Here is a 27535-nt window from a genome sequence, read left to right on the forward strand (position 1 = left end):
GGGGATTCTCGAATTAATCAACTGATTACTGTCTTCCAGTATTTCTCAACATAGTTTTAATATACAATTGAATTATACCATGGTCTCTAATATCTACTCTGTACGTAATCGTAGCACAGAATTATACCTAAAGCGACGACAGCTGACCGACATAAGAGGAGAACCATCTTCAACCGGTATCAAAAAATATCTTATTGCGTATGTGCAACAACTAGCAGGTGTGAACAAAACTAACAGAAGTATATGCAAACCCGTAGCTCTATGTGAAAACGCTTCTATTACGTTTCTGAGAGATAATGATAATTTTTTCTATCCTGCTAGTGACAAACAGAAGTACCACCTCCTTCATCCTCTAGGCAATCACTTGCTCAACCCATTACTCGTTGAATGACCCCGTCACTCTCTTTGCTTTACCATCTGCTTTCAAATCCATCATATTCGATGGTATAGTGGAACTTCGTGCCTGGTTCAGCCATGTTTTGTGCGTCTGAACTCTCTCGAGCTTTTTCACCTCTGAATATTTCGGAGGAACTATGAAGGTTTCGGAAAAATGGATTTTTGGTTCTTTTTTTCCGTTTGCACCATCGAACGAGCAGCCACTTCACAAACGGATAAATCTATTTTGGAAAAAATAGCGCCAGAGTTTCGTCAGTTGTCCTCGGATGTCTAGGGAGCTTGTGACTCTAGTGGAATCCCAGCGTCCACTAAACCTCAGATTCCAATTTCTTTCCATGTTGAGTTATTTTAGTTTTTTAACCGGAAGCCGAAATTTCCAGAAGAAAAACAACTGGAAGCTGGAAAATTCATGGCCGGGTAATCATGAAATTCTGGCAGAAATGTGGTGTATGGGCTGAGGACGCATCTTCTGCGCAGGTTAGTATTCTAAACGTCATAGAGAATGCCGTCGTAGCCAGAGATAAGTCTTCGAGCATAAGACATGCAAAAATCAAAAAAAAGGGAATGTTTCACATTAGAATTTGAAAGTTAGTATCTGGATTATGCACCATTTCACTCCATAAATAACGGTCCTTACATATTAGATGCATCCTTATTGGTTTATTTAATAGTAAACTATCGATCTGCAAGCTAATCGACCATATTTTTAACTATCAAGCCGCCAGGAGCAGGCAATCAATCAATTGACCAATCAAGTTTTCCGAAGAATTGATCGCGTTCCATTTTAGAAGCGATTATATAACGAAAGGTTATTGTCTACTTTAAATTATTCACAACCAGTACCTACATTAGTAGGAACTTACTACAAAGTAAGGAAGGAATGGTGGTCGGACATCTAGCCGGTGTACACGTAAGAAAAAGGAAAAGGTTTTATGTTCTTTTTTTTGGGTTGATCATTTCAATTGTATGTCTGCTCAAATTCTCAGCCGCATTATTCGAATCTCATACTTCAAATAAAATCATAGAACAGCTTCATACCAAGTATATATTAAAAGGGATCAAAGAACCTTTTTGGGATGATGATATTTGCGTAGAATACTTTGATTCGCTGTATGCATTTGATACAGATTGGAAGATTAGGGATTTTTTTCATAATTATTCGTGGTTTCAATGGAGTGAAGGTATTTTTGATTCAGTAACACATCTGAGGGTATACGGTCATTGTTTTGTGTCCAATGCTGTTTCAGTACCAGCTCTGAAGATGGAAGATATTGAGACTAGATTATTCCCAATGTTCACAAAAAAGATCCCAGTTTTCACTAGATGGGATGGTTTCTCCCCTGATGAATTTCCAATTCTGAGTAATCTCCCGAAAGATAATATCGAGCACGCTTCCAGGATCGAGGGCAGCCCCACAGGCTCGTTTTGGAGGACAGCGAAGGAACGCTATAATGGTAGAGGTATTGTGATTAGTGTCAGTGACGGCATCCGTGTAAATGAAGTGAAAAGCTTAATGAGAACTTTAAGGCTTTTAAAGAACCGTTTGCCGATTCAGGTGGTTCATAAAGGCGACCTTTCGGACTACTCTATAGGTGAAATTGTCAATGCAGGAAGGGCAAAACTGACAATAGAAATAGGCGGTGAAGATCTTGATGTTGAATATCCACAGGAGGTCTGGTTCGTTAACGCTGGAAATTGTATAACGCAAGAGAGTCTCCGACTTTTTCAGAGATTTAATAACAAATGGATAGCATCCTTGTTCAATTCTTTTGAGGAGATGATATTGATGGATACTGACGTTGCTCCGGTTGTTAATCCAGCAGAACTATTTGAGACAAAAGAATATCTGGATAACGGGGCACACTTCTTTCGGGACAGGCTTCTGAACGAATACACTAAGAGAAGTTCGGTGCATCTGTTCAAGAACCTGATGGTATCAGATAAAGAGTATGAACTTTTCCGATTCCCCAGAGTATCCAGGGTTACACTTCAAAATCCATTTTCAAAGTACGGTCAAAGCATGTTATGGAAAGTGGAGTGGTCACAATCAATCGCTCGAAAAACTTGCCTGGGTTACTTATTGCAACAGTGTTACAATTGTGGCAACCTACAAGTGAACCTTTTCATGGGGACAAAGAGTTATTCTGGTTAGGACAATCAATTTCTGGCAATGAAGATTACCAATTCAATAGGTACGCGGGCAGTGACATTGGCACGTTAGAACACAATGACCATGAAGATAGTGTACATGTTTGCTCTACTCAAATAGGACATTTCGATGAAAACTTTCGGCTTCTATGGATAAATGGAGGTTTGAAAACTTGTAAATTCCCTTCATCAGGGTACGATTACTCTAAAAACAAAGCACTAAGGCGTGTTTTCCAATCTGCAGATGATCTCAAAAAACATTACGAATCAGCAATTGTTATAGATGGAGCGCTCGTGCCTATGTACCCGTTGGACATCAAGAAAGTTCAGGGTTCGATGTTCAAACAGAATTATGACTTAGGTTGCCTTGGTTATGTTTGGTGTGCATCTAATAGTCCTGGTACACCAAATGTGAAAACAGTAAGTTTCAATGAGGAACAGATAGGATCGATGAGGAGGATAATAAAAGTATGGAATATAAATTGACAATGATCTTTATCTAAGTATTCACAAGCGTCCAGCTTCAAACTTATATCTAGTCTTCTGCAATGTATATATTCAAGAGAATAAGTCGATAACGCATAGGTCATAGAGTCAATGCGAAAATAATTAATGCAACATACACTTACAATTTCTTTAAATTCAGTTATCTAATACAATACCAAGCCTAGCAAGTTAGTAAATTTTTTTTCACTTCTAAAACTGTCGGTTCCTAAAGCATTCTGTCCAACGGTATTCAATTTGGACATTTTCAACTCGAAAGTGAAATTTGAAGGAAAAAAAATAATTTTGTTGAAAGGAGTATTCAAGGGTCAAAGAAAAGTCTTCGAAATATCACATAATTAATGGTGTTTCCCATTTGTAATGAAAATCTATTTACGGAAGTTTGTAAATCAGTCAACGAAGATCCATCAGATGTTTTACGACTGGCCAAAAAGACCGCTGGCCGGCGATCTGAAAAGTTAAAGAAACGAAGATGGAGACAGTGCAAAGTAGAAGAGGAAGAGGAAGAGGACCCCGATGTTGTGCCTCCAACTCCTAAAGATAAAACAATCGCGTTTGGAAAACGTAGGAACCGAAAGGAAAATCGCAACAGTCATCTGTTCTTCAAAAAGTATCAAATCCTAACGTCTCACAGTACACTGATAACAGGAAAAAAAAACGTTCACCGAAAGAGGTGCAAGGTTCCAACCGAAGACGAGAATGATGTACCCGTCCTATCCACGATAAAGCGTGATAGCTTGCTCAGAGTTTCAATATGACCTGTTGCCATAGCTAGATCCAGACTCTGACTCAATTTCGTCGAAATCTGATACGAGGATCAGTAAGAATGTCTGTCAACCTGACAGAATGCAAAGAAAGACCATCATTTCCTTCCCTCTGAACCCTTTTCACTACAGCGTGGAGAGTTTCGAGATTTACAATTTCTCAGAACGAGACCCGAGAAATTAAGAGACATTTCCGATCCTCTGTTATCGTCTAGACCCTAATGCTACCCTTTTGCGGCCGAAAAAGAATATTACTGTATACATAAGTTCTGCGATGATCTATATGCAGCCGTAATCTTTGTGGCACCTCACTCCCCCGGATCGGAATCGTAATACTTGATAAGGGAAAGGAGAAATGATGCGAAGTTTCGAAAACGGTATGAACGAAAAGCAAGAACAGAACCACCTATAGAATGATCTATAGTTGGCACTGTACCGGTCTCACTAGGTTATCATACCGGGAGTGCAGCTTTTTCTGAAGCTCCCGTTTTTTTTCGATCTTCCCCGGTTTCTTTCTGCTTTTGTGCACCATGCATGGGAAATGCATGAAAAACGAAAAAAAAAACATTCGATCTGCAGTGACGTAAGTGGAATCGAGATCTACAAGAACAAAAGGAAAACCCTTTGAACGCTTTCATCGTTCTGTCTTTTCACATATGAACCGCAGATAGTTTTGCAGACTTCCCTGTGAAGCGATCGGGATGTGACAGGGAGGGACGAAGAGCAGAACAGAACAGGACTGACTGAGACACAGGCAGCAGAAACCGGACAATTTTTCATTCGAAATGGAACGTATATGTTTTGTCATATGGCACGTAGTGTCCGTGGGGATCTATTTATTTTTCTGGATCTATTCCGATGCAACTAATTACCGGAATGTTATCTATTATTACTGTAATAATATTAACAATAATACTAATAATACTACCCAGTACTATCAACAATATTCAACGCTAACAAAGTCACTGGCATCATAGTAGATCTATGCATGATATTCGCTATTTCGGTATGAGAATCGATTTTTATTTTTGAAAGTCTCTAGATTTTTCACATCTTTTTGGTAAATATATTGGTTGTGAGGGATACGAGAGAAATATTGTCTAATCTCTCCACTTATTAGAAGTATAAGGACGAGAATGTTTGCAAATCAACAGATTGACTCTCTGTAGAAGATGTTCGCAAAAAAAAAAAGACTCCTGCATCGGTTTATTCGAGACATACTGCTCATGTCATGTGTGGTTTTTGAAACCATAAGTCTTTGTTGAATTTGCAATGGTGCTATAATCTCCATTTTGAGAGGAAATTGGTATACACAATTGTATCATCTCTATCTCTCAATGTCCATTGGATGGTAAAATGTCAAGGGTTATTTTCGAGTATTTCGTTGAACTTTGATGATCAACCGTCTAATAGGTCTGTGACCGTTTTCCATATAAGTATAACATGATTTTTTGGTCTGTACCTCAGATCTATGTTAGGCTTTATTTCATGTAACATCGCTTAAATTCCATTTGACTCGCAGTTCTGAAACATAAACTAAAAACTACATCCTTCGCTTTAACTGACAGTAAAATAAGATAAAACCAGAAAGTCTTCAATTATATTGTATGATGCTGACGAAAGGTTTTTCTTTGCTATTGCTGTTTTTACTACCTTTCAGTAATGCAGAGTCACAGAATACTGATGGTGGGACCATTCTCGGTTGTAAGCCTTCCAAGAATTCTCCCTCTTCAGGTTTTGAAGTCGCTTATTATCATTATCCAATGGTACCTTCAGGAAAAGGATGCTATAATTACGATGCTACTTACCAAACCGAAGCTTACCAACACGGTGGCTATGAGACCTATGGTGGTGGATTAATCGGTAAGAGTTCTGGTGTCACTGATTTGACTTTCAAGTCTACTGCTGCCAGCAACAGTTGTTCCAAACCAGTTAAGGCTAGATTGCCATCCAACTATAATTATAATACCCAAATTACTGTCACCAATTTCTCCATGTTAATTACCGGCTATTTTTATGCTCCAAAGACCGGTAGTTATGAATTTATCTTGGACTACATTGACGATCTTACATATTTGAATGTGGGTGCCGGTAGAGCCTTCGACTGTTGTGGGAAGACCTCATCAGTATCTAATCCAGGACCGTTCGATCTTTCTGTTATGTGGCCTCAAACTCAAAACACTGCAACTGTATATCTGTTGGGTGGTTTCTATTATCCGCTCAGAATCTTTTACATTAACAGAGAGGGTGTTGGTGGATTAACTGTTACTTTCAAAGATGCTGATGGTGTTCTTCACAAGACTTTCAAGAACTTTATCTTTTCAATCCCCGATGGTAAAGAATGTCCTGTTCCAGTTCATACGACTACTGTACCATGGGACGAATCTTATACTACAACTTTTACCACAGTGTCCGAATACACCAATGACTCTGGTAAAACTGTTACTGAGAACGTCATCGTCGTCCAGACTCCGGAGGTTCACACCGCCACGACCACCTACACGGGGTGGACTGGTACTGAAACCAAAACATACGCTACTGAAACCATCACGGTTACCGGCGAAGATGGAATTCCAACGATCAAGACCATCTACTCTGTTAAGACTCCGGAGGTAAATACCGCCACGACCACCTACACAGGTTGGACTGGTACTGAAACCAAAACATACGCTACTGAAACCATCACGGTTACCGGTGAAGATGGAATTCCAACGATCAAGACCATCTACTCTGTTAAGACTCCGGAGGTAAATACCGAGACAACAACATATACAGGTTGGACTGGTACTGAAACCAAAACATACGCTACTGAAACCATCACGGTTACCGGTGAAGATGGAATTCCAACGATCAAGACCATCTACTCTGTTAAGACTCCGGAGGTAAATACCGCCACGACCACCTACACAGGTTGGACTGGTACTGAAACCAAAACATACGCTACTGAAACCATCACGGTTACCGGTGAAGATGGAATTCCAACGATCAAGACCATCTACTCTGTTAAGACTCCTGAACCGGAAACCACAGCGCATACTGCTACCACGACATACATTAAGTGGGGTGGTAAAATCACCACGACATATGCAACCGAGAAGGTGACTTTCACTGGCGAAGACGGTAAGCCTACCATCGAGACCATCTATTATGTCAAGACGCCTGTAGAGAAAACTCCTTATGGACATACGTCTACAACCGCGTACACCAGCTGGGGTGGTAAGATAACCACTACTTATGCAACCGAGAAGGTGACTTTCACTGGCGAAGACGGTAAGCCTACCATCGAGACCATCTATTATGTCAAGACGCCTGTAGAGAAAACTCCTTATGGACATACGTCTACAACCGCGTACACCAGCTGGGGTGGTAAGATAACCACTACTTATGCAACCGAGAAGGTGACTTTCACTGGCGAAGACGGTAAGCCTACCATCGAGACCATCTATTATGTCAAGACGCCTGTAGAGAAAACTCCTTATGGACATACGTCTACAACCGCGTACACCAGCTGGGGTGGTAAGATAACCACTACTTATGCAACCGAGAAGGTGACTTTCACTGGCGAAGACGGTAAGCCTACCATCGAGACCATCTATTATGTCAAGACGCCTGTAGAGAAAACTCCTTATGGACATACGTCTACAACCGCGTACACCAGCTGGGGTGGTAAGATAACCACTACTTATGCAACCGAGAAGGTGACTTTCACTGGCGAAGACGGTAAGCCTACCATCGAGACCATCTATTATGTCAAGACGCCTGTAGAGAAAACTCCTTATGGACATACGTCTACAACCGCGTACACCAGCTGGGGTGGTAAGATAACCACTACTTATGCAACCGAGAAGGTGACTTTCACTGGCGAAGACGGTAAGCCTACCATCGAGACCATCTATTATGTCAAGACGCCTGTAGAGAAAACTCCTTATGGACATACGTCTACAACCGCGTACACCAGCTGGGGTGGTAAGATAACCACTACTTATGCAACCGAGAAGGTGACTTTCACTGGCGAAGACGGTAAGCCTACCATCGAGACCATCTATTATGTCAAGACGCCTGTAGAGAAAACTCCTTATGGACATACGTCTACAACCGCGTACACCAGCTGGGGTGGTAAGATAACCACTACTTATGCAACCGAGAAGGTGACTTTCACTGGCGAAGACGGTAAGCCTACCATCGAGACCATCTATTATGTCAAGACGCCTGTAGAGAAAACTACTTATGGACATACGTCTACAACCGCGTACACTAGCTGGACCGGTGAGTACTCCACCACTTTCGCTACCAAAGTTGTAACTATCATTGGCGGAGATGGAAAACCAACCGTAAAAACCATTTATTCAGTTCAAACACCAGAAAGCGTCAAACCATCATTTAGTGGTTGGTTTAGTAACACTACTACATCGCACACCATTACGTCCTCCTCTACATCATCAGACTCAACCACATCTGATATAACTTCAACAGAACCAATCTTCTCCTTGACTACTGTCACTACAACAAGTAATGGTGTTACCACCGTCTACACTACTACCTGTCCTATTGATACTACTCTCACTGAAAGTACGTCTTGCGAGTCTCTCACCTCCAAGTCGAAGACGGAGCATGAAACCACTAGTTCCCAAATCTCCTACAGCACAAACTCAAAAGAAGAAGAAGGAGAAGAAGACGTTTTCAATAACGAAAGACCGACTTCTACTGAGTCAAATGAGGAACTCATCTCGAGCACTCAGATAGTATCGCTCTCTCAAACTGAAGTGACTCCTTCAAGCGATATTATTATCACGTCTTATGCGTCAAGCGCAACTGAAACTGTCCAAGAACAACATAGCTTTGAAGGAGAAACACAAACATTATCTAGTTCGTCATCTACGGCTGATACGATATCAGTATTCGAGGGTAGTGCTGTAAAGCTACTTGTAACTCCTTTCATTGCGGTATTCTTAGCATTATTATGATGTTACTTCCAAATAGTTCAGGAGAATTACCAACAAGAGAGAAAACCATTGTTGCTCCCCTGTCATAATAGTTCAAATCTAACGATACCCTTTAATGTACCAATGATCTAAGATATCTGGTATTATTTACGTACCCTTATGCTCACTTCTTATTTGTTTCCACAGATCACACTTTTAGTTCTTCCGATCATCTATCTTCGACCTTACGGTCAAGTGAACACTCACTTTACCATTTGAGGCTATATTTTAACAATTAGATTAGTTCTAAAGAAAGCCTCACATTTTCGTTCTTCATTTAATTGACATCATAACTTTTCAGCATTTTAAAGCTGCGTGGATGTGTACTTTTATAATATAATATGTTCATGATCTTTTTACTAATATATTTCGAAATAGGCAATCGGAAATATATATCGAAGAAACTTTGAATTGAAAGTTATACAACATCAGTGTCTTTCTCTTCTACTAATTTAGACTGATGAACGCTTGTCCCGGTTTTGGAAAGGTGCTAGATATATGCATTCCCTCCATGTAATAAAAGGGTTCTCAGATATACCACTCGACTAGAGGGTTTCTTGAAAATCCTGCTTTATTTATAACGGCAAGTTTTTAACGTACTGATATAGACGAACAATCTCTGTTGCTATCTCACTTTTGGTAAGTTTGTTGAGATTGAAATTGGGATGGTGAAGCGAACGAAGACAATTTTGCCGGTATTTCATCCAACTATGGGTTAAGCCTCACAGATTATCTAGTAAAGCTAATGCCACTTCTATGCTTCCCCTGGTTTGATTTGGGAAATTCGTTATTTGCGACGGATATCTGTACGTTAGACAAAAGGACGTTCTCCCATACTGTAGGTCTTACAGTGTGACCACTTTGTCACTTCCTGGGTTCACATTGATAGCTTCCACTTTATCATCTCTAGCTTTTAATTCCTGAATGGTCCTCGCAATACTCAGTAACTTAAACCATGCTTCAATGAAGATGCATAAAGGATAGCAATTTTCGTCCCTTGGGTAATTTTTACCACGGCTGTTTGTTTGTATTTGCTACTACTAGATCTGAAAACATGCTTCTATTCAGTTCAGAATCAACATAGCAAAACTCAAGGCTTAACTTTAAGGCTATTTTCAGGTGTTACAACCTCGTCAGATCTAGTTTGAAGGAAAAAAGGTGCAACAGCAAACAAACGATTTCGAAGCGGTGTGAAGTATGGTTCTCAACTAGTTTAAAATGTAGTCAACGTTGGGAATTCGTGCGCGTGATAGTACAACAGAAAAGAAGACAAACTCTCTAGCCGAAACCCTATTGCCCTAGATCATTAGCCAGGAATTCTGGAAACTTAATTGCTAGAATGTTGCTCTCTTTTTTGAAGTTATATGCTGCTTTAGACTTAGTGGTATTCATGAGTAATTTCTGCAGTATGTGTTCAGCCTTCTTATAATGAAACGGATAGTTCTAACAAGAGCGATAGTGAAGGGCTGCAGTTTGTGCATTGATTTCGGACAGACCTCAAGCCATTGAAGGCACCACAAGGTGACGGAAATTTCGCATTGTATATCCTCCCACAGTTCATGTTGGAAATTAATTTGAATGCTGGCCTGTCTGATCGTTTCAAACTCCAGTATGGACTGTACCGCTATAGACTCTTCAACACATATTCCTCATTGCACAAGTTTACAAAAGTTGAAGTGAACAGACAGATGTTTAATGTATTATTATTACGGATTATTTTCAATTTTCGAAGAGGAAACCTAGACTTGAGATGGAAAACAGAGAAAGGAGGGAAAAGTAGGAACAGGATAGAGGGAGAAAACGTAGTACCTTGGCTTATAGGGTTAAACGAGTTCATAGAGATAGATTAACGAGGAATTGACTGTAAACAGTAGTAAAGTACAATAGCGAACCTCGGCTTCTATTGATTGCTAGGGTCAACAGTATTTTGCTTCATAGTGAATAGTATAATTGATTACAGTACACTGAATTGAGGTAATTATTCTTACTTTAATCTTACCATTAATAGTTTTATGGTGTAGACAAAGTAATGCTTCAAATATGTTCCTATTTGGCGTTCTTGCAAGTAGTTAAATTGAAATAGAATAATGGTTCCGTAAGAAACGCCGGATACGATATGCGGAATACGCTTTGATTGGTGTGAGTTATCCCATTAGCATGCGTGATATTTTAGCAATGTGTTATTAATAGTGATACATCAGAGTACTAATTTTCTCGTGTGCACTGCGACGTTCTATTCTTTGTAATAGTCAAGTGTTGGCACGCATCGAAATCACGTGACTAAGCAAATACTATAATTTGATATCTCTGGGAACAACATAAGCTTTTATTCGTTGTCACCGAATCAACGCCATGTTGTAAAATCTTAACACCTTGTCTCAGTGTGATCTGTGTTTATCATTGTTTTTTTTAATTGACTAACAATAAGTTTTCTAACAGTTGTATTTTAAAATTGACATATTAAAATCTTGAACGCAATATGTGCTACATATAACATTCAAGTAAAGCAGTTTACTGGTGTAATAATCGCCTATACAATTACATTTTCACCCCTTTCTTTAAGAAGGAGCTTTCCTCGAATCTCTTCTATACATTATCGTTTTTATTCACTTTTAATTTTTTTTTGTTAGAAATCAATTTAAAGTTTGGTTCTGCAAAAGTCATCAACGCCAGCTTCCTTGTAAGGAACTTGGCATCGTGAGTTTCCAACGTTCATTAATAGTTAAGAGGTAAGTAAAATGTTGAAGGATACAATGTCATGAATTCTTCTGAAGGAAACTTAACCTATAGTATTGAGATTTGAAAGAAAAAAGGTGTACGAGTTGAACTAGAAGAATAGATAAGATAGATGCGGCGGCCAATAATATGTTTGGGAAAGTCAAACATACAGCTGATTCTAAATCAGAAGTACATTTAAGATTTATCTAGCAATCAACTATATTTAGGTCAGTAGCTCTTACATAAAAGACAACTGATTTGACTGAAAACACGAGTATCTCCGTCTCAAGTTACTAAACAATCTTGTCCCCGTAACTCGATATAAAAAAGATAACATCAAAACTAACGTCAGCTTATTTTAAGAACTGCCATTATTTCAGGTCAAAGGATAGTAATTGAGCGCCAATACAAACGATGCTGAGAGAAACGAAAAGTCCCTAAAAAAAAGGAAAATGTATATGTTCAAGAAACTCAAACGAAATCGTGCAACACGTATGTCAAAGTATAAAGTTAGTGTGCCTCGTTTTGCATTCTGGCACGCCTAATGACATTTATTAACTTTCCTTTGTCTCGAAGCATTGTTATTGTAAGTGATAGAGTGCGATGTTTTCCACTACGAACTGTTCTGCGTTTCTTCGCTCATGCATCTGTTGCACATATGTTTCTGAACTGCAAGTTTACCGAAAAATCATAATGGTACAAATTAACTAGAGATCCGCTTGTAACTGGTAAATCTTAACAAAAGACTTTATAACAAGAAAAACAAAATGATAACGGAAAATTGTATATAAAGAAACTCTAAGTTTTCGTTCAAGAATTTTATTTGTCTGACCAGACTAAAGACAAATGTTCTTACTGCATTATGGCCAATCAACCAAGGCATGAAGGGCTCCAATAGCGGAGGAAAGTTATTTGAATTTTACAAAGTTATAGCAATTGCGACACTATCGTATGTCTTAGTTGCTGGCTTCAAGTCAGATATGGCAACATGGAAACAAAACCAATCAGTAAAAGCAGACAATATTCAAAAAAAGTCAGATGAAGAAAATAATAATGTCTGACACACGGCTATTATTTTATTTTAACTGGACTCTATGTAGCCACATTAATTTGTTTCAGAAGATGTTTATTATGTAAAGAGGTGTTTTTTTCGGTCATATATCTTAATGAAAAATCCATTTGGTAGGAGAAAGGGATCAAGCTTTGATTTTCAGCGATGTTTACGTCTGCACCCTCGAACAAAATGATTTTTTGCTAGTCAATAACTAGATGATTTATTTCTCGCATTGGAATAAAATGTAAGAGTTGAAATACCAGGATTAAACAAAAACACTGTTCTTTCAAATCCCTATCGATGAAGTAATTACTTTACGGAGCATGTATATGATTGATGACATACTAATACTAGAGATGGAAGTGTAGAAATATGTAGGTGATAGTATCAAATAAGTTACATTTCTTGGATATACTTTCTCATAAATTACAGTATATTCATTTTGAAACTGGCGACGTTGATCTAAACTGCTATCAATTGTTCGCTTCAGATGACGCTTCAGAAGATGGGAATGAGGGGTTGCACAAGCGTTGGTATTTTCCAGGAGGAGCAGCTTGGAAAACATTTGGTAAATATAAAGCCCAAGTATTTGCACTGAATGCTGTTGCTTCTGTATTATCGGGTTGTGGCGACCAAGTTGTTGAATTCGGAAGATCAGCTCTATGTGCTAGTACCAATGGGCAATACGGGTGTTTATCCTGGTCGGGTGGTGGACATTCCATGGTGTGTTCAATAGGTAAGTCGATTATTTTGCAAGGCATTTCTGGAATGGGTGAATTTGCTTATGTTAGTGAGCATGCCTCTCATTGTTTTGAATCCTCTGCTTGGCACTCATGCTGTCTTTCAAATAGGCCAGACGGTTGCTCTTAGATGCAATTTTGAGTTTTAATCACTTATGACGCGATTTTAAGTCAATAATCAATATGCTCAAAGTTCTTCTATGTTGTGCTTACCGTAAATTATTTGAGTTGTTTTTGATTTCATATTTCCTTGCGAAGACTTGGCAAACCATGACTATCCTTTTTTCCTCAACTATGATCAGAAATCTGTAAGTAAATAAACTAAAAAATGTAGAAACTGCCGTAATTCATCATGTTCTGAAGCGTATCTTATTGACGAATCTCTACTCTAAGAATTGCACAATAGCTAATATCCGTGCATATTGAACCGGACAATTAGTAGAAATAGTAACCGAGACTTTATTCAAAGGCGTTGAAGTAGGTACTACGATTAGTATAAACAGAGCCTTTAGAAAGAGTGATTGCGCGGCCATGACATTTATTAACAGTATTGTAACTGTGCGTTTTCGTCATAGAATAAAGCGGAATAGCTAAAGAATAACTGATCACTGTGTGAATGTTGAGTTATTCAGTCTCAGAGCTACTGTTTCTCACGCCTGTTTATCAGCATTATTTCGGAGTAAGTGCAGGTTGTATCATTGGAATGATTTCTTTCGGTTCCGTTACAACATATAAATGTAAGCTCAAACATCTTACTGTTAGTTTAATCGTCAATTGCTAAGTTACCTGATTGATGATGCAACATTCTTCAAGAAAGCTTGAACCAAGTGCTAGGTTTGACTAGTGAATAAAAAACTTTACTCAATTTGTTTGCATATATCTTCTCGTAAATGAAAGCTATTGCACGTTCTACTCTTGGTTGGTTAGTCGGTTTGCATCCTTTCCCAGCAGCTAAGGACCGTTACTACTTCCTAAAGCCATTCTATGACCGGTTGAAGAAGACCCAAACGAGCAAGTGTGCCTCGTGTGTCTTCATATCTATTTCGATTGCAGATGGAGGGAATCATTCTATATCCATCACTAACAAAAATTTCCCTTTTGCTAACGTTATCGTGCCAGCTCACATCCCACAGTAGTATATGGTGTTTTTCGTTTCACAGTGATTTTGAGCAGGATGTGAGGAATCTTCTTCAATATCATTGCCGTACTTAGAGTGTAGGCTAGTCGCAAAAATGACATGCCATCTGGCATTATGGAATGGTCCACCCATAAGAAACATTCATGCTGTTGGGTCATGTAGGCTGGTTATACATGGTTCTGACGATTCCCTTACCATTGTGAAATTTGCTGCTGGATTTTTGCCTAAAGTCTTATCCTTTACCATATGATTTCTTTCTGCTTCGTCGAGTATACTGTTGTTTCTAGTTGATGCTTTGAGAAAGGCATAATTTTTGTATTGGTAAGTTTGTTCTATTCTGGCGTAGAGTCGTTTAATCTATTACTCGAAACAGTGCATAATTCGTGCCAGATTTTAAAGAATCCTGCAGTGTATCACGTGTCACAAATGACTCAATATGCATTATTCGGATACAAACTCATTTGAAATCTCCTGAAACAATTGATGTGCCTGATGTGTAAAAAAGAAAACCTGCACGAGTTCTTGGCGAGACTTAACTAAGTTACGTGAAAACTTGGGCGCAGGGCAATTGTCTCATTTCTTCAATTTCTAGGAATTTCCGCACAGAACAGTTCCCACTAAAGCTAATTTCTCAACCTCGACAAGTATATTATGAGAACTTTCTCGAGGCACTTAATTATCGCAGTGCAGTTGGTCAGTGTCTACCTTATATTTTGAATGTAGTAACAATCGCACAAAGTAATTACAATGGACATAAAGACTTACATAGTGATGCTGGGCGCAAAAGATTATCAGGCGATGACGTAGTGTCAACCTTTTCTTGGCAGACACAATTTAAAACACCCGTTTATAGTTTCAGAAAAGGCAGGACCTTATTGTTAATTTGAGAATATGATTTTCCTACCTTTGTTGGCCACGAATACTTCGATTGATAAGGATGGAATGAAAAGTTTTCAATTTCATCCATAACACAAATTACACGAGGAAAAATACCGAACCAGATATAAAATCCTTACTCGGTTCGAATTTATATGTTACCCGGTACGGCATTCTCTCTACAACCGAGGATTCAAGTAAAGACTGCAGAATCTGTATAACAGCCGGACCCTGATCGACATCAAATGCAAAGTAGCGAAATAAAATCAGCATCACCATACCAGCCGTTAACAGAAGGAGAATCAGATAATCTTTCACAGCTCAGTTACTCACAGCTCGGCAGAGACCTTCATAGGGGCATATTTTCCCATTCAATTGCTGAACATCCAACTGGAGCGTTATGGCTAAGAGGCCTCATCCTCATAATCATTATTCTATCCGGTGGTATTGTATACTATTCCCATAGCAATGTTTCAGAAGACGGAGCAATTGTTTGTTCAGTTCTGATTTGTGTATGCTTGTTAGTGATGGGTGCGACCATGTTGTTCATGATTCTAACCCCTACACAAGAAATCCTACACAATCCTGATGATGGCCTCTTTTTCTTGAAGCTAATTGCGACAGGTTACTCATGGGAACAAATAGGTAGAATTATGAATTCATATCTGTTCCAGAGAGGACTCTGGTGGTCAAACAGCTGCATATATGACGGTCAACAGTGCTATGTCCTCTTTATAAACTATACCAAATGTTGTAATGATTCTAATATCCAGCCGTTTATCGAGCAAACTCAAGCCAAGGTTGCTGAAAACATGTCCCTAAAGTGGGATAGAATTCAATTTCCAAATGAATTACAGTCTACAGATGTTTAAAACCCAGATACGCCTCCATTTTCGATGAACATACAAACTTTTAAATTTATAGTCTCTACTAGATGCTCATCCAATGTTTAAATAGATGAAAGTGCCTTTGAATTTAGCTATAATATTGCATGCATATACACGCTTACTTGACTGCTGAAAATAAACCTTTCCGACAATATCGGATGATGCGCCCATAGTACTTGATTGTCCAGCAGCGAGACAAAACTTATTATGGTACCCATAACATTCGTCTTGTTGTGTACATGGCTGGACTTGTACCGTAACTAGGTCACCAAGCCCATACATAACATCGTCAGCATCTGTTTGCATATGATCAGTAACGATATGGGCTGTGTCAACGTTTATTCCATACGTGTTGAATGATAGCCATTCTACCTCAGCAAGTTTTATCCAAGTAAAATTATGACTGGAAGTGTTAGCGTACTCACGTACAGACAAAGTCAAGTGTTCTGGCTGCACGTAGGTAGTTGTCATAAACCCGGTGTAGTTTGCTGTCCAGGTGTACATTAAAGGGGTCAGCTGTGATCTTTTGTTCAAAAAGTCAGCACCTAGATCGATGTTATTTGAACTATTATCATAAATTACACCAATATGCTGTAAAGAGTCTACGACTAACGGATCTGTGGAATTGATACTCTGAAATATGTCAGATGTATGCAATGAACCTCCAAAAATGGTATTATTGATGAGCGGAATATAGTGATATACTTCGCATTCAATTTCTCTTTTTGCGACTCCAGAGCCTTTGTACCACTGCCAACCCTGTGAACCCGATTCAACAGCTAATCCTGCTGAGATTGCTGCACATAAAGCTCCAACAGCATAAGCTCCAATACATCCTGAGGCACCAGCAACATTAAAAGCTGCTATTGCAGCAAGAGCCGCTGGATTACAAGCTGCCTTAGCGACAACGAATGCCCCTTTAGCGATAACGCCAAAGAAGACCGTCCCTGCAGCTGCAAAGAAAGTTCCAACACTCTTTTTCTCTAAAGGGCTTTTGCCAAATGGCATATTTGCGTTCGGCAAATCCTGCTCGTTGCTAAATCTGAAGTAAACAAATGCCAAACATAAGAAACAAGAGACCAGGAAAGCTAACTGTTTACCCGTTTTCCAAGGTTGAGGGAACAAACAAAAATGACGACCATCTAGAGTTTCCTTCAGGTTTTCAAGGTCAACATCATTGAAAGAGCTCCTTCTTTCCCCTCCATCAACAGAACTATCGCTGACTAACATCGCCGCTTGTTGCTTTTCTATCCTCGTGATGTAAATGAAACGAGTTTAAGCGGTTTACTAAGTTGGAAGCAGCAATTTAGCTGAGAATATGTCCCAGCACTTTCACACAACTGGAATGTATTATTGACGAAGATTTATGGGTATTTAGGCAATGTTGATTTGATCACAAACAGGAATAATATACTATGTATGCGAATACAGAGTAATTACATGGAAAAGGACCATTGAAGTTTAACATGTGATTTTCCGTGTCCGAACTATGCGCAGCCCTAACTATTACTGTGCGTCTAAAACATGTGTGTAGTTACTATATCACAAAATCGGAAAAATTGATTCCTGCACCAAGACATGTACCCGTAATATGATACTGCTAGCTCATACGAAAACGATTGGCAACTCAAAATGCCTCGGACGTTAGAACGGAAGGTGAAACGACCTTGTTGATTTACTCCTTCACTGATTCATACACGTTATTCTGTCTCTGAAAACCCATGTGGCCACTGAGTAGCCAAAAGTCAATGATCACTTAGTTAGTTATTCCAAATTAGACAGTGAGAACTGTTACTCCGGTTCATCTAGCTGTCAAGTAGTACAACGATTTTTCTTGCTTGGATTGCTGACACGGTTTTTAATAAACAGAGGTCAAATGTAGAACGATAATCGACATGTCGTCAAATCTAAATGTGGAAATTCGATGAAGAAGCCTTCTATTTGCATATTTTGGATCTGATTTTCAAATAAAGCGTACAGTGCCCTTTATCTTAGTTATTGCGTCTTTAGCCGTACATTATGTATTACTTCCGTTACTTAGAGGTATGCTGCAAGACAAAAAGTCTCAACAATGGTTTTGGTGTGCACTCTTTTTTAGGTTTGTTTTTTTTCAGCTTTTCATGATGTTTTCCTCATGTACATCTCAAATAAGCAAGATGTTGATGAGATGTGAACGAAGTTTGTTAACATGCATGTCTTTAAGTTTTCGAAGAGGAAAAGGAGGAAAGTTTATCGACAAGGGAGCTCCTCTTAGTCGAGGAATCACAGGTAGAAGAACTGCGAAAATGAAAAATGATTATAGTCATACGCGGTTTGAACAGGAAATATCAAGTAAGCGGGGAGTAATCGTTGGAAGAGAGATTGATCTGCTAGAACTATCAAAACGTATTTAGAAATGACCATTCTTTGTTTTCCAAATTCTATGCTAGTGTACAACACAGGGAGATCAGAGAAGATGAAAAACAGTGACAAAAGAGGGTTATGAGAAAAAGTCAAGAAAGTGAAGTGCTTTAAGATTAGCATAAGGCACAACAAGTACAGTTCACATCTTTTTATCGAATTGCAAAGCGCCGAATGTGCCTGAAGTGTAAATCCTCAAACTTCATGTCTGTGACTGCTACCCTGCACCCTGCCTTTGTTCCCTAAGCATTTTTCCACATCTTTCTTGTTTGCCAAGCCCTATTAGCAAGCCCTCATAAATACCACCCAGTCATGGTCGTACGAATCCCTTTGTTTTGGTTTTTAGAAGTTGCGGGAGTGTCTGAGCGATTCGAGAAGATTTAGTATGCATAAAAAGAAACTTTCTTCCCAAGAGCTCATCTGATATTTTCTGTACGGCGGTATCATGCAGATCCACCTCAATTGTTTTGGTCCAACTGGTCTCTTCTTCAACAAGCAGTGAGAAAAGTTCCTCATACAACGGCGTGGTAAATGTGATTGTTTTGTTATCGGGCATATTTCTAGATATTCTTCTTGTAAAGGGTTTTCATATAAAGGAAATGTTATTGAAGTTTATAATCCTGAGATGATCGTTCTATGGATGTCTCCTTTTTTTGAACATGCTCCAAAACAAGCAACTCGAATGAGTATCATGGACGTACCAAACAATTATCCGACCTTATTCTGTTCTGAGCAGTATATTTTACCAATCAACTCCAATACTACTTTGGACGATGCGAGAGGATGTGGGCATCTCTGGGGTGAGAAGCACAAATGTAAAGGTTGGCCCTCAAAGTTTTTTGCTGTTGATCCACCAATTTATGAGTATGGCAACTATGTAGGCAAGGCCGGAGCCGAATATTACAGTTGTGGAAGTGACTACACTCTGGAACAGACTGAAAACACGACTTTGCAGCAGTCATGGCAATGTGGAGTTTTCGAAGGAGCGAACGTCAAAGCAAATTCAAGCCCCCCTAAGCTCAAAGCATCTGTTTTTCTTTATCTGCTTATGTTAGTTGCATATATTTTGTAGAATAATATTAATAGTTTGACTTCTCTTCAAACTTCAGGCTTTTTGTTGGGTCACAGGGAATTTTAGCAGTAATAACAACACGATTGTGGAATCAAACACTTACCACAGCCCTGCTGCCAAGACGACTCTAAGGACATGATGCATTACGTCACTAACTTAACACTAGTAGGCTTCACTGAATCGTTTTACAGTTTGGCGAAGGACGAGGATTTACAAGATGTTGGACTGGATGATGATCATACATGGTAATAGGAACTTTGCTTAGGGGGTTAGTGGTACTCACGTCAATGGATGTCATCTTGACTCGACCTGGTAATGAAATTAATGGTTGAATTGGTGATTGGTGTATGAACTTCGACTAATTAAGTTAATTTCTTACGGTGTTCTCCTCGGTTTCTTACATATGACATATAAGTTAATGCAGAACAATAATTAATATGTCGTCAATTCCTAATGGGAAATTGAATGAAGAAACCATCTACCTATATTCTTTTTGATTTGAAGTGCAAGTATTGGATGGTGTAGCCTTGATCTTAGTTATGGTGGCTTCACTCTTATTTCCTTATTGTTACCATACAGTGGCGGCCTAGAAAGGCCCATACACTGCTGTGTTACAACAAAAGTACCATTGAGAAATAAAATCGAATTCTCTAACATTCACAAAATATGCAAGTAAAAATATGCAAGTAAAAAGATGCCAATATATCGAATTTTAAGCTTCAATTTTCCGGTCGATAATTGTTTATTGCTAAAAGTTTCAGGCTAAACTAACCAATTCAATTTAACAGCGTACAAAATATGGTCAGCTTGGAATCTTTATGAATTGCTAGTTATATTTCTAGTTTTCGTTCGTTTGATCAGAGGTTAGGGGGTGACAGGTTTACTGTTATCTCATCTGCAGACAACGGTAGTGGCTAGTTTTTGAATGTGAGTGCATAATTCGAAAAAGAAACAGGCTCATTTTCCCGTTGGTAAACGTTCGCCACAATTAATCCAAGTTGAGACTTTTTGCGAGTTATGAAGTCTTTAACGTTGCAGGTTTCATAGATGGTGAGAATGGGCGGGGTAATGTAAACGATTGCGTGACAGAAACCATGTCTGGGTCTCGGTCCTTATCGACTACTTTGAGTGGTTTAAAAAAGAGAGCAATCAGCAACTGTGGAAGATGTTGTGGACACACAGATCATTGCCATGGTTGTCGCGTATTACAATGGGCAATTGGACGGGGGCAAAAGCATTGTGTTTTATAAGTTCACGTCAAACTGCACACTTTGAACCATATTCTCCTCAGTGTCTTCTTTAAAGTGATATATAGTGAATGTAGTTAATCACTAAATGCAGTAGCGTTGACCCTGGATTGTCTCAGCTTAAGATTGTTATGAAACAATGATCCAATAAATGCCAATTAGGAAATGCCTTACCATGCCTTCCAACAAAAGCTGAGCACTTTAAGTATTAACTCTAGAGACAACTTCAACAGAGCCGTTGGAATTACCCTTGATGTTAAACATTTATACCGCCTGTATGGCTAAAAATGGACCTTTCCAATAACTAATGGGAGAAAGCTCATAAACTATCTATTTAATGTCTTGAAGCGACAGGACGTTTCTGGTGCGGCCGAACTGAGACTGAACAAGGCATTCTTGCTTCAGGTTTTGACACATGTTTATTTGGAATCCGGAAATGTCTCGAAGAACTGTAAATTTTTGCGATAGAGCCACCATTCTCTGAGAACAGGTACGGTGAGTCGAAACTGCAAAATAGTCCCGCCCCTATAAGATCTAAGATGTTTATCAATTAATGAGCTACATCTGGAGCAAATAGGGCCTTTACAGTAAATTCTATGCCCTCAAACTTTAGCTTCAAGTCACCCTCTTCTAAGACCCTGAGTTTAACGTTTGCCTGGGTGAAAATTTCATAATCAGATTCATCCGAGAAGTTATGAAAAGATTTGTCTCAGGCCACACATATGGTGGTTCTGATGGCACTTATTAAATCCACGTAGCGATTTTTAGTGACTTTAGACTTTGGCAAATGTTCATGAGGCGTTTGGTTTGCGTTAAGCCCCTCGTGTGAGGAATTCTCGGGTCACGGTTGTTATTCGAAGAGCTGTTATTGAGACAGTTCTTACTGCTATTATTTTAGGAATGTCTCTCATTGCTTTCATTCTGCATTCGGCTTAGAATTCTTAAAAGTTTGCCAGTTTCATGTTCCCTTGAAGATAGGTGAAATTTGCGACGCGATATTTCTCTGGCAACAAATTCACGACGATTTCATAGAGTCCTTTTTCTATGTCAACCAGCACGGTATTTTTTACCTCTACTTATAGCTTCCAAACTCTTTTGGCGAAGTCCTTGATCAGCTCTCCGTAATTTATCGAGAGTTTGTATATTTTTTCATAAATGAATGCTGCTCAGCCTTCTACAATTCTTTTAACAGACTCTAAAAAGCATTCAGTTAGACTGACATCTTTCTTTATTTCTTCTTTAAACCAGGAAGGATAAGATTGAACAGGCAGGCATACACTACCGATTGCGACAATATACGCTTCTTCTTCTTTAGTTAACTGTATTGAGAGATGGAAATTCTTTGAGGTTAGGAATCTATATTCTAAGTCTTGGTTTTGCGATTCTCTACAAAAAGCTTTTAAACAATCGTTATACTCGTCAGGAGACATTGCCTTGTGTAAGATGAAGGAGCTTTGGGATGCTCCGCGTCAATTTTTAATGGCTGGTTTCAGGAATTGGTTGGAAATGAAAAATAGGTTGGGCGATTTCAGATGAGTTTTCATGTTTCGATTCGTTCGCATCTGATTTGCGGTGCTTTCCATTGGATTTCATCGAATTTGTCACCTTCGTAAACTCGGTGTCTGGGTAATAACTAAGTTAGGCAGAAGGATATCATAAAGCGTCCAGATATTGGATTGGGTATGAATATGGGAATCCATAGGATAAACCTCCGCTGAAATGAAGCGGATATTTAAATTTTGAAAAAGGAAACCAAGATTCGAGATGGATAAGGTAAAGATGGGACAAAAGGTAAGGCAAAAGGTAAAACAGACAGGTTGGTGCGAATGTGGAAAGTCAGCAGAATTCACGTTGATGCTGGAGATATTGGGACAATGTCGTAATTTGGGGGTTTCAATTATACAGAGTGTACTATTTAAGATGTTCTCCTAATTTTCTTTAAAGTGACCGACAGTTAAGTCATCGGGTTCAAATAATAAATTGAATGAAGAACCTTCCACTGATATAATTTTTTGACATAACATACTCTAACCGATTTTTGCCATAGCTTCATTCCTCACAAGCATTACCGGAACATTGAGCACCATCCTTGTTGTCATTACAATATCCATCGACGCCGCCATAAGTGTTAAAATACAATTCCCCATGTATAGCATTTTCGGCGCCTAACTGGTTATAGTCTTCTCCTTCACCCGGGTGAGGATTATCAGTGACCGTCCAGCAGTACTTCCACGCAGGCGAATCACGGAAATAGTTGTAAACGGAGGAATCATATTCTTCTTCTTCTAATCCTCTATCGTTGGCAGCAATTCGTAATAAATCGTTGTTTGCATTATCCCAGGCCCAAGAGATCCATTGAGCGTCGAAATAATTGTATCTCTTGTGCAGAACCTTTTGATCAGTGTAACGTAAAGTTGATTCCAAAGAGCCGGGATTTTCATCCTCGGTGATATCATTGACCATTGAGTCCAGACCAGTATTCAAATGTACAGCAGCATGAGACCCCAAAGGACTATCAAACTGTAGCATATGAACTGTGTCAGTAACATTGTTGCTACGCTTCTTCAACGAAACGGTATCATACACCTCCCAAAGTCCTTTGAAGGTCAAACCCGCATCAGTAATGGTAGAATTCACACGATCAGCTCTACCGTCTTCAACCTTAAGATATGTAGAATCTCCAAAGCTGAATGAACTGGACTCTTCACGTTTTGCGTTCGATGAAGTCCAACCGTTTCCAGGTCTTCCCGCAGCCGTTGCAAAGATAGTGCCAACAGTACCAGCAACCATAGCTACAGCAATACCGACCCAGCATGCAGGGCCTGCAATAGTCATACATGAAGCCACTGCCCAACCACCTGTTAGAGCTCCTGCAGATATCAAGAATCCAGCAACTGCTGCATTTCCAATCCAGTTCCAATGATTACGCTTCCCAAGCACGAAAATAGACACTCCACCGTCTTCCTCAGCAGTGCTAACAGTGTCAGTGTATTTTGGGAGATTATAATTAGGATGTTCAACACTTTTGTCTACAACGTTAATAGCGCCAGTATGTCCCGCTTCTCTTTGAGCTTCTCTGTAAAAATGATAGCAGCTGATCAATCCAAAGAAGACACAAAATAAGATGAGGAATTTAATCAGAGTAAGTTTCCAAGACTTAAATGGAGAAACTTTATGAAGCGAGTTTTGAGATTTATCTTGACTCATGATCATCTTGTTGAAATGGTGAAACCTATAATCACAAAATAGATTTCACCCGAGTTACTAATAGGCGAGATGAATTGCAATAATTATGAAGAAGCCCGAACAAGAAACCTAGATGGTATTAACATTTTCTGACGAATTGGCTGGTTCGAAGTGAATAATATCACATATATATGCAATGCTTTACAAGTGAAGTTGGAAGAAAATCGTTACACAATTTTTGAAAGGTCCCAAAACTTTTTGTCTCGCACACCACTTGAAGTTGGACCCGAATAATTGGAAGCTTAATCGCCGACTCAAATATTGTTACTGCAATAACTGCGAGGAATGCAAATACCGCAAGAATAGCACCTTTCTCACTATTATTGAAAAATCCCGCATTCCATTTTCGTCCCAATTGCCAAGAGATTTAAGGTAACTACGAGCAACATATGCCGTGATTAGAAGCAGTGTACCCTTAGCTTCGTGTTTATTATTGATGAGATAAGAATATACACAGAGAAAGCTTGAATGATGAACTCACTAGCAAGTCTTCTACTCATTATTCTAGCGAATTGTATTCCTCCAAACACTTTCAGTTTTGATTCACCTGTTGGACTGGATGATGTCCACTGTTTGAATTAAACACTTTGCTTCGCGGTGAGTAGCATTCGTGTCAGCAGATGCAACTCGGGCTTATAGTTGACAAACAAATTATTGGCTGATTCAATTGATGATCAGTATACGAACTTCGAGTAACTAAGCATGTTATGTGAGATTCCCCTCCTCCATGGCTTCTCCTGTTTAACATACAGGTAGGTTGTTAAGTTTGAGTAAATAAATGGATGAAGAAGCCTTGTTCTTGTATAATTTTTAAATTGATTTGCCAATTACCGAACGCTGTACTCTTCCTCTAAATTTTATCACAGTTCTATCTCAATGTTTAGCAATGTTTCAATGAGTTGCGCTTTAAATATGCTCAGACGCTGCTATGGGAATTCACTGAATGAGTATAATTTTTCACGTCTTCCATTCGACAAAGCCCAACCATTTCAGATCTCCCCATGAAAGTTGCAGGAATGGTACCGACGGTACCAGCAAGCATAGCCGGTAAGGGCTCCTGCCGATATCAAGAACCCAGCAACAGCTGAATTTCCAATCCAGTTCCAATGATCATGCTTGACTAGCACATAATTAGACGCGCCACCGGCTTTCTCAGCAATGTTAACGTCATTCGAATGGCCTGCTTGTCTCTGAGCCTCCCTATATAAATGATAACAACTGATCAATCCAAAGAAGAAAACAAATAGAATGAGGAATTGAATGAGAATGGTTTTCCATGACTTCGTCGAAGGAGCTTCACGAACTGCGTATTGAGACTGATCTTGAACCATAATTCGAGGTGATGAATTCAATTGAATAATGGAAAAGCCGCAAAAAGATACTTGGATTATACTGAAAATTTCCGTAGCTATTGACTAGTATAAATCGAGATGTACAACATACTTATATATGCTGTTTCATGAGTGAATGTTATGTTACGTAAGAAAAAAACCTTTTGTCTCGTTGTTTTTTAAGTTTTCTCATGATATTCTTATAGGATACTTCCCAAATAGGGAGATGAATTTATGACTAGCATTTTTATAGATTTTGAGGAGGAAAAAAAGGAAGAAAGAAGGGAGAGGGATCTGATGTAGAGAAGAGCATGTGTGTGCGGCTGTTGGACTGGATATTCATCATGTTTTGTAGTAGGGACTTGGCATAGAGGGTTAGCAGTATTGATGTAACTGGATGCCATTCTGATTTGTAGTTGTTAATGAAATAATGGATAATTGAATTGATGATTGACTACTTAAGTAAGCTAGCTACTTACGGTGTTCTCCTTGGTTTGTTACATGTGACACGTAAGTTAATGTAGAAGAATAATTAATATGCGACCAAATTCCGATGGGAAAATTGGATGAAGAAAGCCTCTACCCATATACTTTTGGATTGGGATTCCGATCCCCGAAACGCTGTAGCCTTGGTCCAATAATTGACTCCTGAGAAAATGCTCCTACAACGGCAGGGAACAACAAATTAACACTATGGATCCATCTTATACATTTAACACGTGACTGGAAATAGCGTTATCACGAATAACTTGAACATTCGATTATTCAACTTTTTTCTTTTTTTTTTCCATCCATTCAATTCCGTTTCGAGAGAAGGAAGATCTCGCTGCATCCAAATATAAAAACCTTAATTTTTCTTGATTATCATTAAAATCGCTCTAATCTTAAACTTTGTTTAGGTTCGAGAAGGATGCAAAAAAATGGACCAATTGCACAACAAGATGACGAGTGATCTAACTATTCGCCAATGCACCCCAGATGATATTGATATATTAAAGGCATTATGCAGAACTACATTTTGGGAGACCTTTGGTGCAGATAACACTGAAGAGAATTTAGAAGCAATGTTTGAGGAGAGTTTTAATGATGCTGTCTTGAAAAAAGAGATCCTTGATGAACATAGCCATATCTGCCTACTATTTTTTGACAATGAAGCTGCAGCGTTCATCAAAGTGAATGACCATAAATCCCAGACAGAGGATATGGGGACTGAATACGTGGAATTACAACGTATATATATCCTCCAAAAGTACCAAGGTAAAGGACTGGGCCGTGTTTTAATGGATAAGGTTCATGATATAGCACAGTCGTACGGAAAGAAGAAAATCTGGCTAGGTGTTTGGGAACACAATCAAAAGGCAATAGATTTCTATAAAAAATTCGGCTTTGAAATTACTGGAGACCACTCCTTCTTTGTTGGTGACGATGAACAGCGTGACTATATAATGGAGAAAGTAATCACTTAACTACGTATATGCCAGTGAGACTAACGAGAACATTTTAAATTATATAATTATCTGTTGGACTGGACACTGAGTGGAATTGACACGAGGGACTTGTCAATACCTTCTGTGGACTCGACACAGCATACAGATTGGTAGACTGATATCGACATGATGCATTGTCCCAGTCACGCGTACTTCTGCATGAGTTCTGGCACTGACTGTTGGAGAAAATATCCCTTATTTTGTGTAATGCGCACTCACAATGGTGCATGCATATTGTCACGTAGCGGCCAGCTACAAAGCACCTCTGTTAACACCACTTTACTTTAAAAGTTAAGATGCAGTGCTGAATGTATTTTGTCATTGTAAAGGGATTACCCGGTATGACTCTTTATGCTTATCTTGGAACGGAACCTTATCTTATCAAACAAGAAAAAGCAAGTACTTGAAATGGAAGCTCGAAGGCCGATGGAAAAGCTATACTACCGACAGCGAGCGGATCTGGAGGACAGAAGCACCCAAAGCGGCAGCTTACTACACCTAAAATCCAGTCATAAACAGCGTCAGGGGATGATAAACATCATAAT

The 27535-nt window shown here is 39.1% G+C and overlaps 8 protein-coding genes across 8 annotated transcripts, besides 4 other annotated features; 5 read left to right on the forward strand and 3 right to left on the reverse strand.

Annotated features, from left to right (window-relative positions):
* Window positions 1-3389: 3389 nt before the first annotated feature.
* KLLA0_A11913g (uncharacterized protein) lies at window positions 3390-3806 on the forward strand (the record flags this gene model as incomplete). Its single annotated transcript, XM_451519.1, has 1 exon — window positions 3390-3806. One exon carries the CDS (start codon window positions 3390-3392, stop codon window positions 3804-3806), a length of 417 nt encoding a protein of 138 aa, XP_451519.1.
* A 1613-nt stretch (window positions 3807-5419) lies between these two features.
* Window positions 5420-8776, forward strand: KLLA0_A11935g (uncharacterized protein; the record flags this gene model as incomplete). Its single annotated transcript, XM_451520.1, has 1 exon — window positions 5420-8776. One exon carries the CDS (start codon window positions 5420-5422, stop codon window positions 8774-8776), a length of 3357 nt encoding a protein of 1118 aa, XP_451520.1.
* A 6789-nt stretch (window positions 8777-15565) lies between these two features.
* On the forward strand, window positions 15566-16192 carry KLLA0_A11957g (uncharacterized protein; the record flags this gene model as incomplete). Its single annotated transcript, XM_451521.1, has 1 exon — window positions 15566-16192. The coding sequence occupies one exon, from the start codon at window positions 15566-15568 to the stop codon at window positions 16190-16192; it is 627 nt and encodes a 208-aa protein (XP_451521.1).
* Window positions 16193-16258: 66 nt separating this feature from the next.
* On the reverse strand, window positions 16259-17437 carry KLLA0_A11979g (uncharacterized protein; the record flags this gene model as incomplete). The annotated part of the gene is made up of 1 exon (XM_451522.1): window positions 16259-17437. One exon carries the CDS (start codon window positions 17435-17437, stop codon window positions 16259-16261), a length of 1179 nt encoding a protein of 392 aa, XP_451522.1.
* Window positions 17438-19298: 1861 nt separating this feature from the next.
* Window positions 19299-19679, forward strand: KLLA0_A12001g (uncharacterized protein; the record flags this gene model as incomplete). The annotated part of the gene is made up of 1 exon (XM_451523.2): window positions 19299-19679. The coding sequence occupies one exon, from the start codon at window positions 19299-19301 to the stop codon at window positions 19677-19679; it is 381 nt and encodes a 126-aa protein (XP_451523.2).
* Window positions 19680-20033: 354 nt separating this feature from the next.
* Window positions 20034-20173: a long terminal repeat.
* Window positions 20174-21281: 1108 nt separating this feature from the next.
* Window positions 21282-21704: a mobile genetic element.
* A 184-nt stretch (window positions 21705-21888) lies between these two features.
* Window positions 21889-22383: a mobile genetic element.
* Window positions 22384-22975: 592 nt separating this feature from the next.
* KLLA0_A12045g (DUF5341 domain-containing protein) lies at window positions 22976-24139 on the reverse strand (the record flags this gene model as incomplete). Its single annotated transcript, XM_451524.1, has 1 exon — window positions 22976-24139. The coding sequence occupies one exon, from the start codon at window positions 24137-24139 to the stop codon at window positions 22976-22978; it is 1164 nt and encodes a 387-aa protein (XP_451524.1).
* Window positions 24140-25161: 1022 nt separating this feature from the next.
* KLLA0_A12067g (uncharacterized protein) lies at window positions 25162-25503 on the reverse strand (the record flags this gene model as incomplete). Its single annotated transcript, XM_451525.1, has 1 exon — window positions 25162-25503. The coding sequence occupies one exon, from the start codon at window positions 25501-25503 to the stop codon at window positions 25162-25164; it is 342 nt and encodes a 113-aa protein (XP_451525.1).
* A 324-nt stretch (window positions 25504-25827) lies between these two features.
* Window positions 25828-26186: a long terminal repeat.
* A 237-nt stretch (window positions 26187-26423) lies between these two features.
* KLLA0_A12089g (uncharacterized protein) lies at window positions 26424-26969 on the forward strand (the record flags this gene model as incomplete). The annotated part of the gene is made up of 1 exon (XM_451526.1): window positions 26424-26969. One exon carries the CDS (start codon window positions 26424-26426, stop codon window positions 26967-26969), a length of 546 nt encoding a protein of 181 aa, XP_451526.1.
* Between the last annotated feature and the right edge of the window lie 566 nt (window positions 26970-27535).

The sequence above is a fragment of the Kluyveromyces lactis genome (genome assembly GCF_000002515.2).
Source record: "Kluyveromyces lactis strain NRRL Y-1140 chromosome A complete sequence".
Classification (NCBI taxonomy): Eukaryota; Fungi; Ascomycota; class Saccharomycetes; order Saccharomycetales; family Saccharomycetaceae; genus Kluyveromyces; species Kluyveromyces lactis.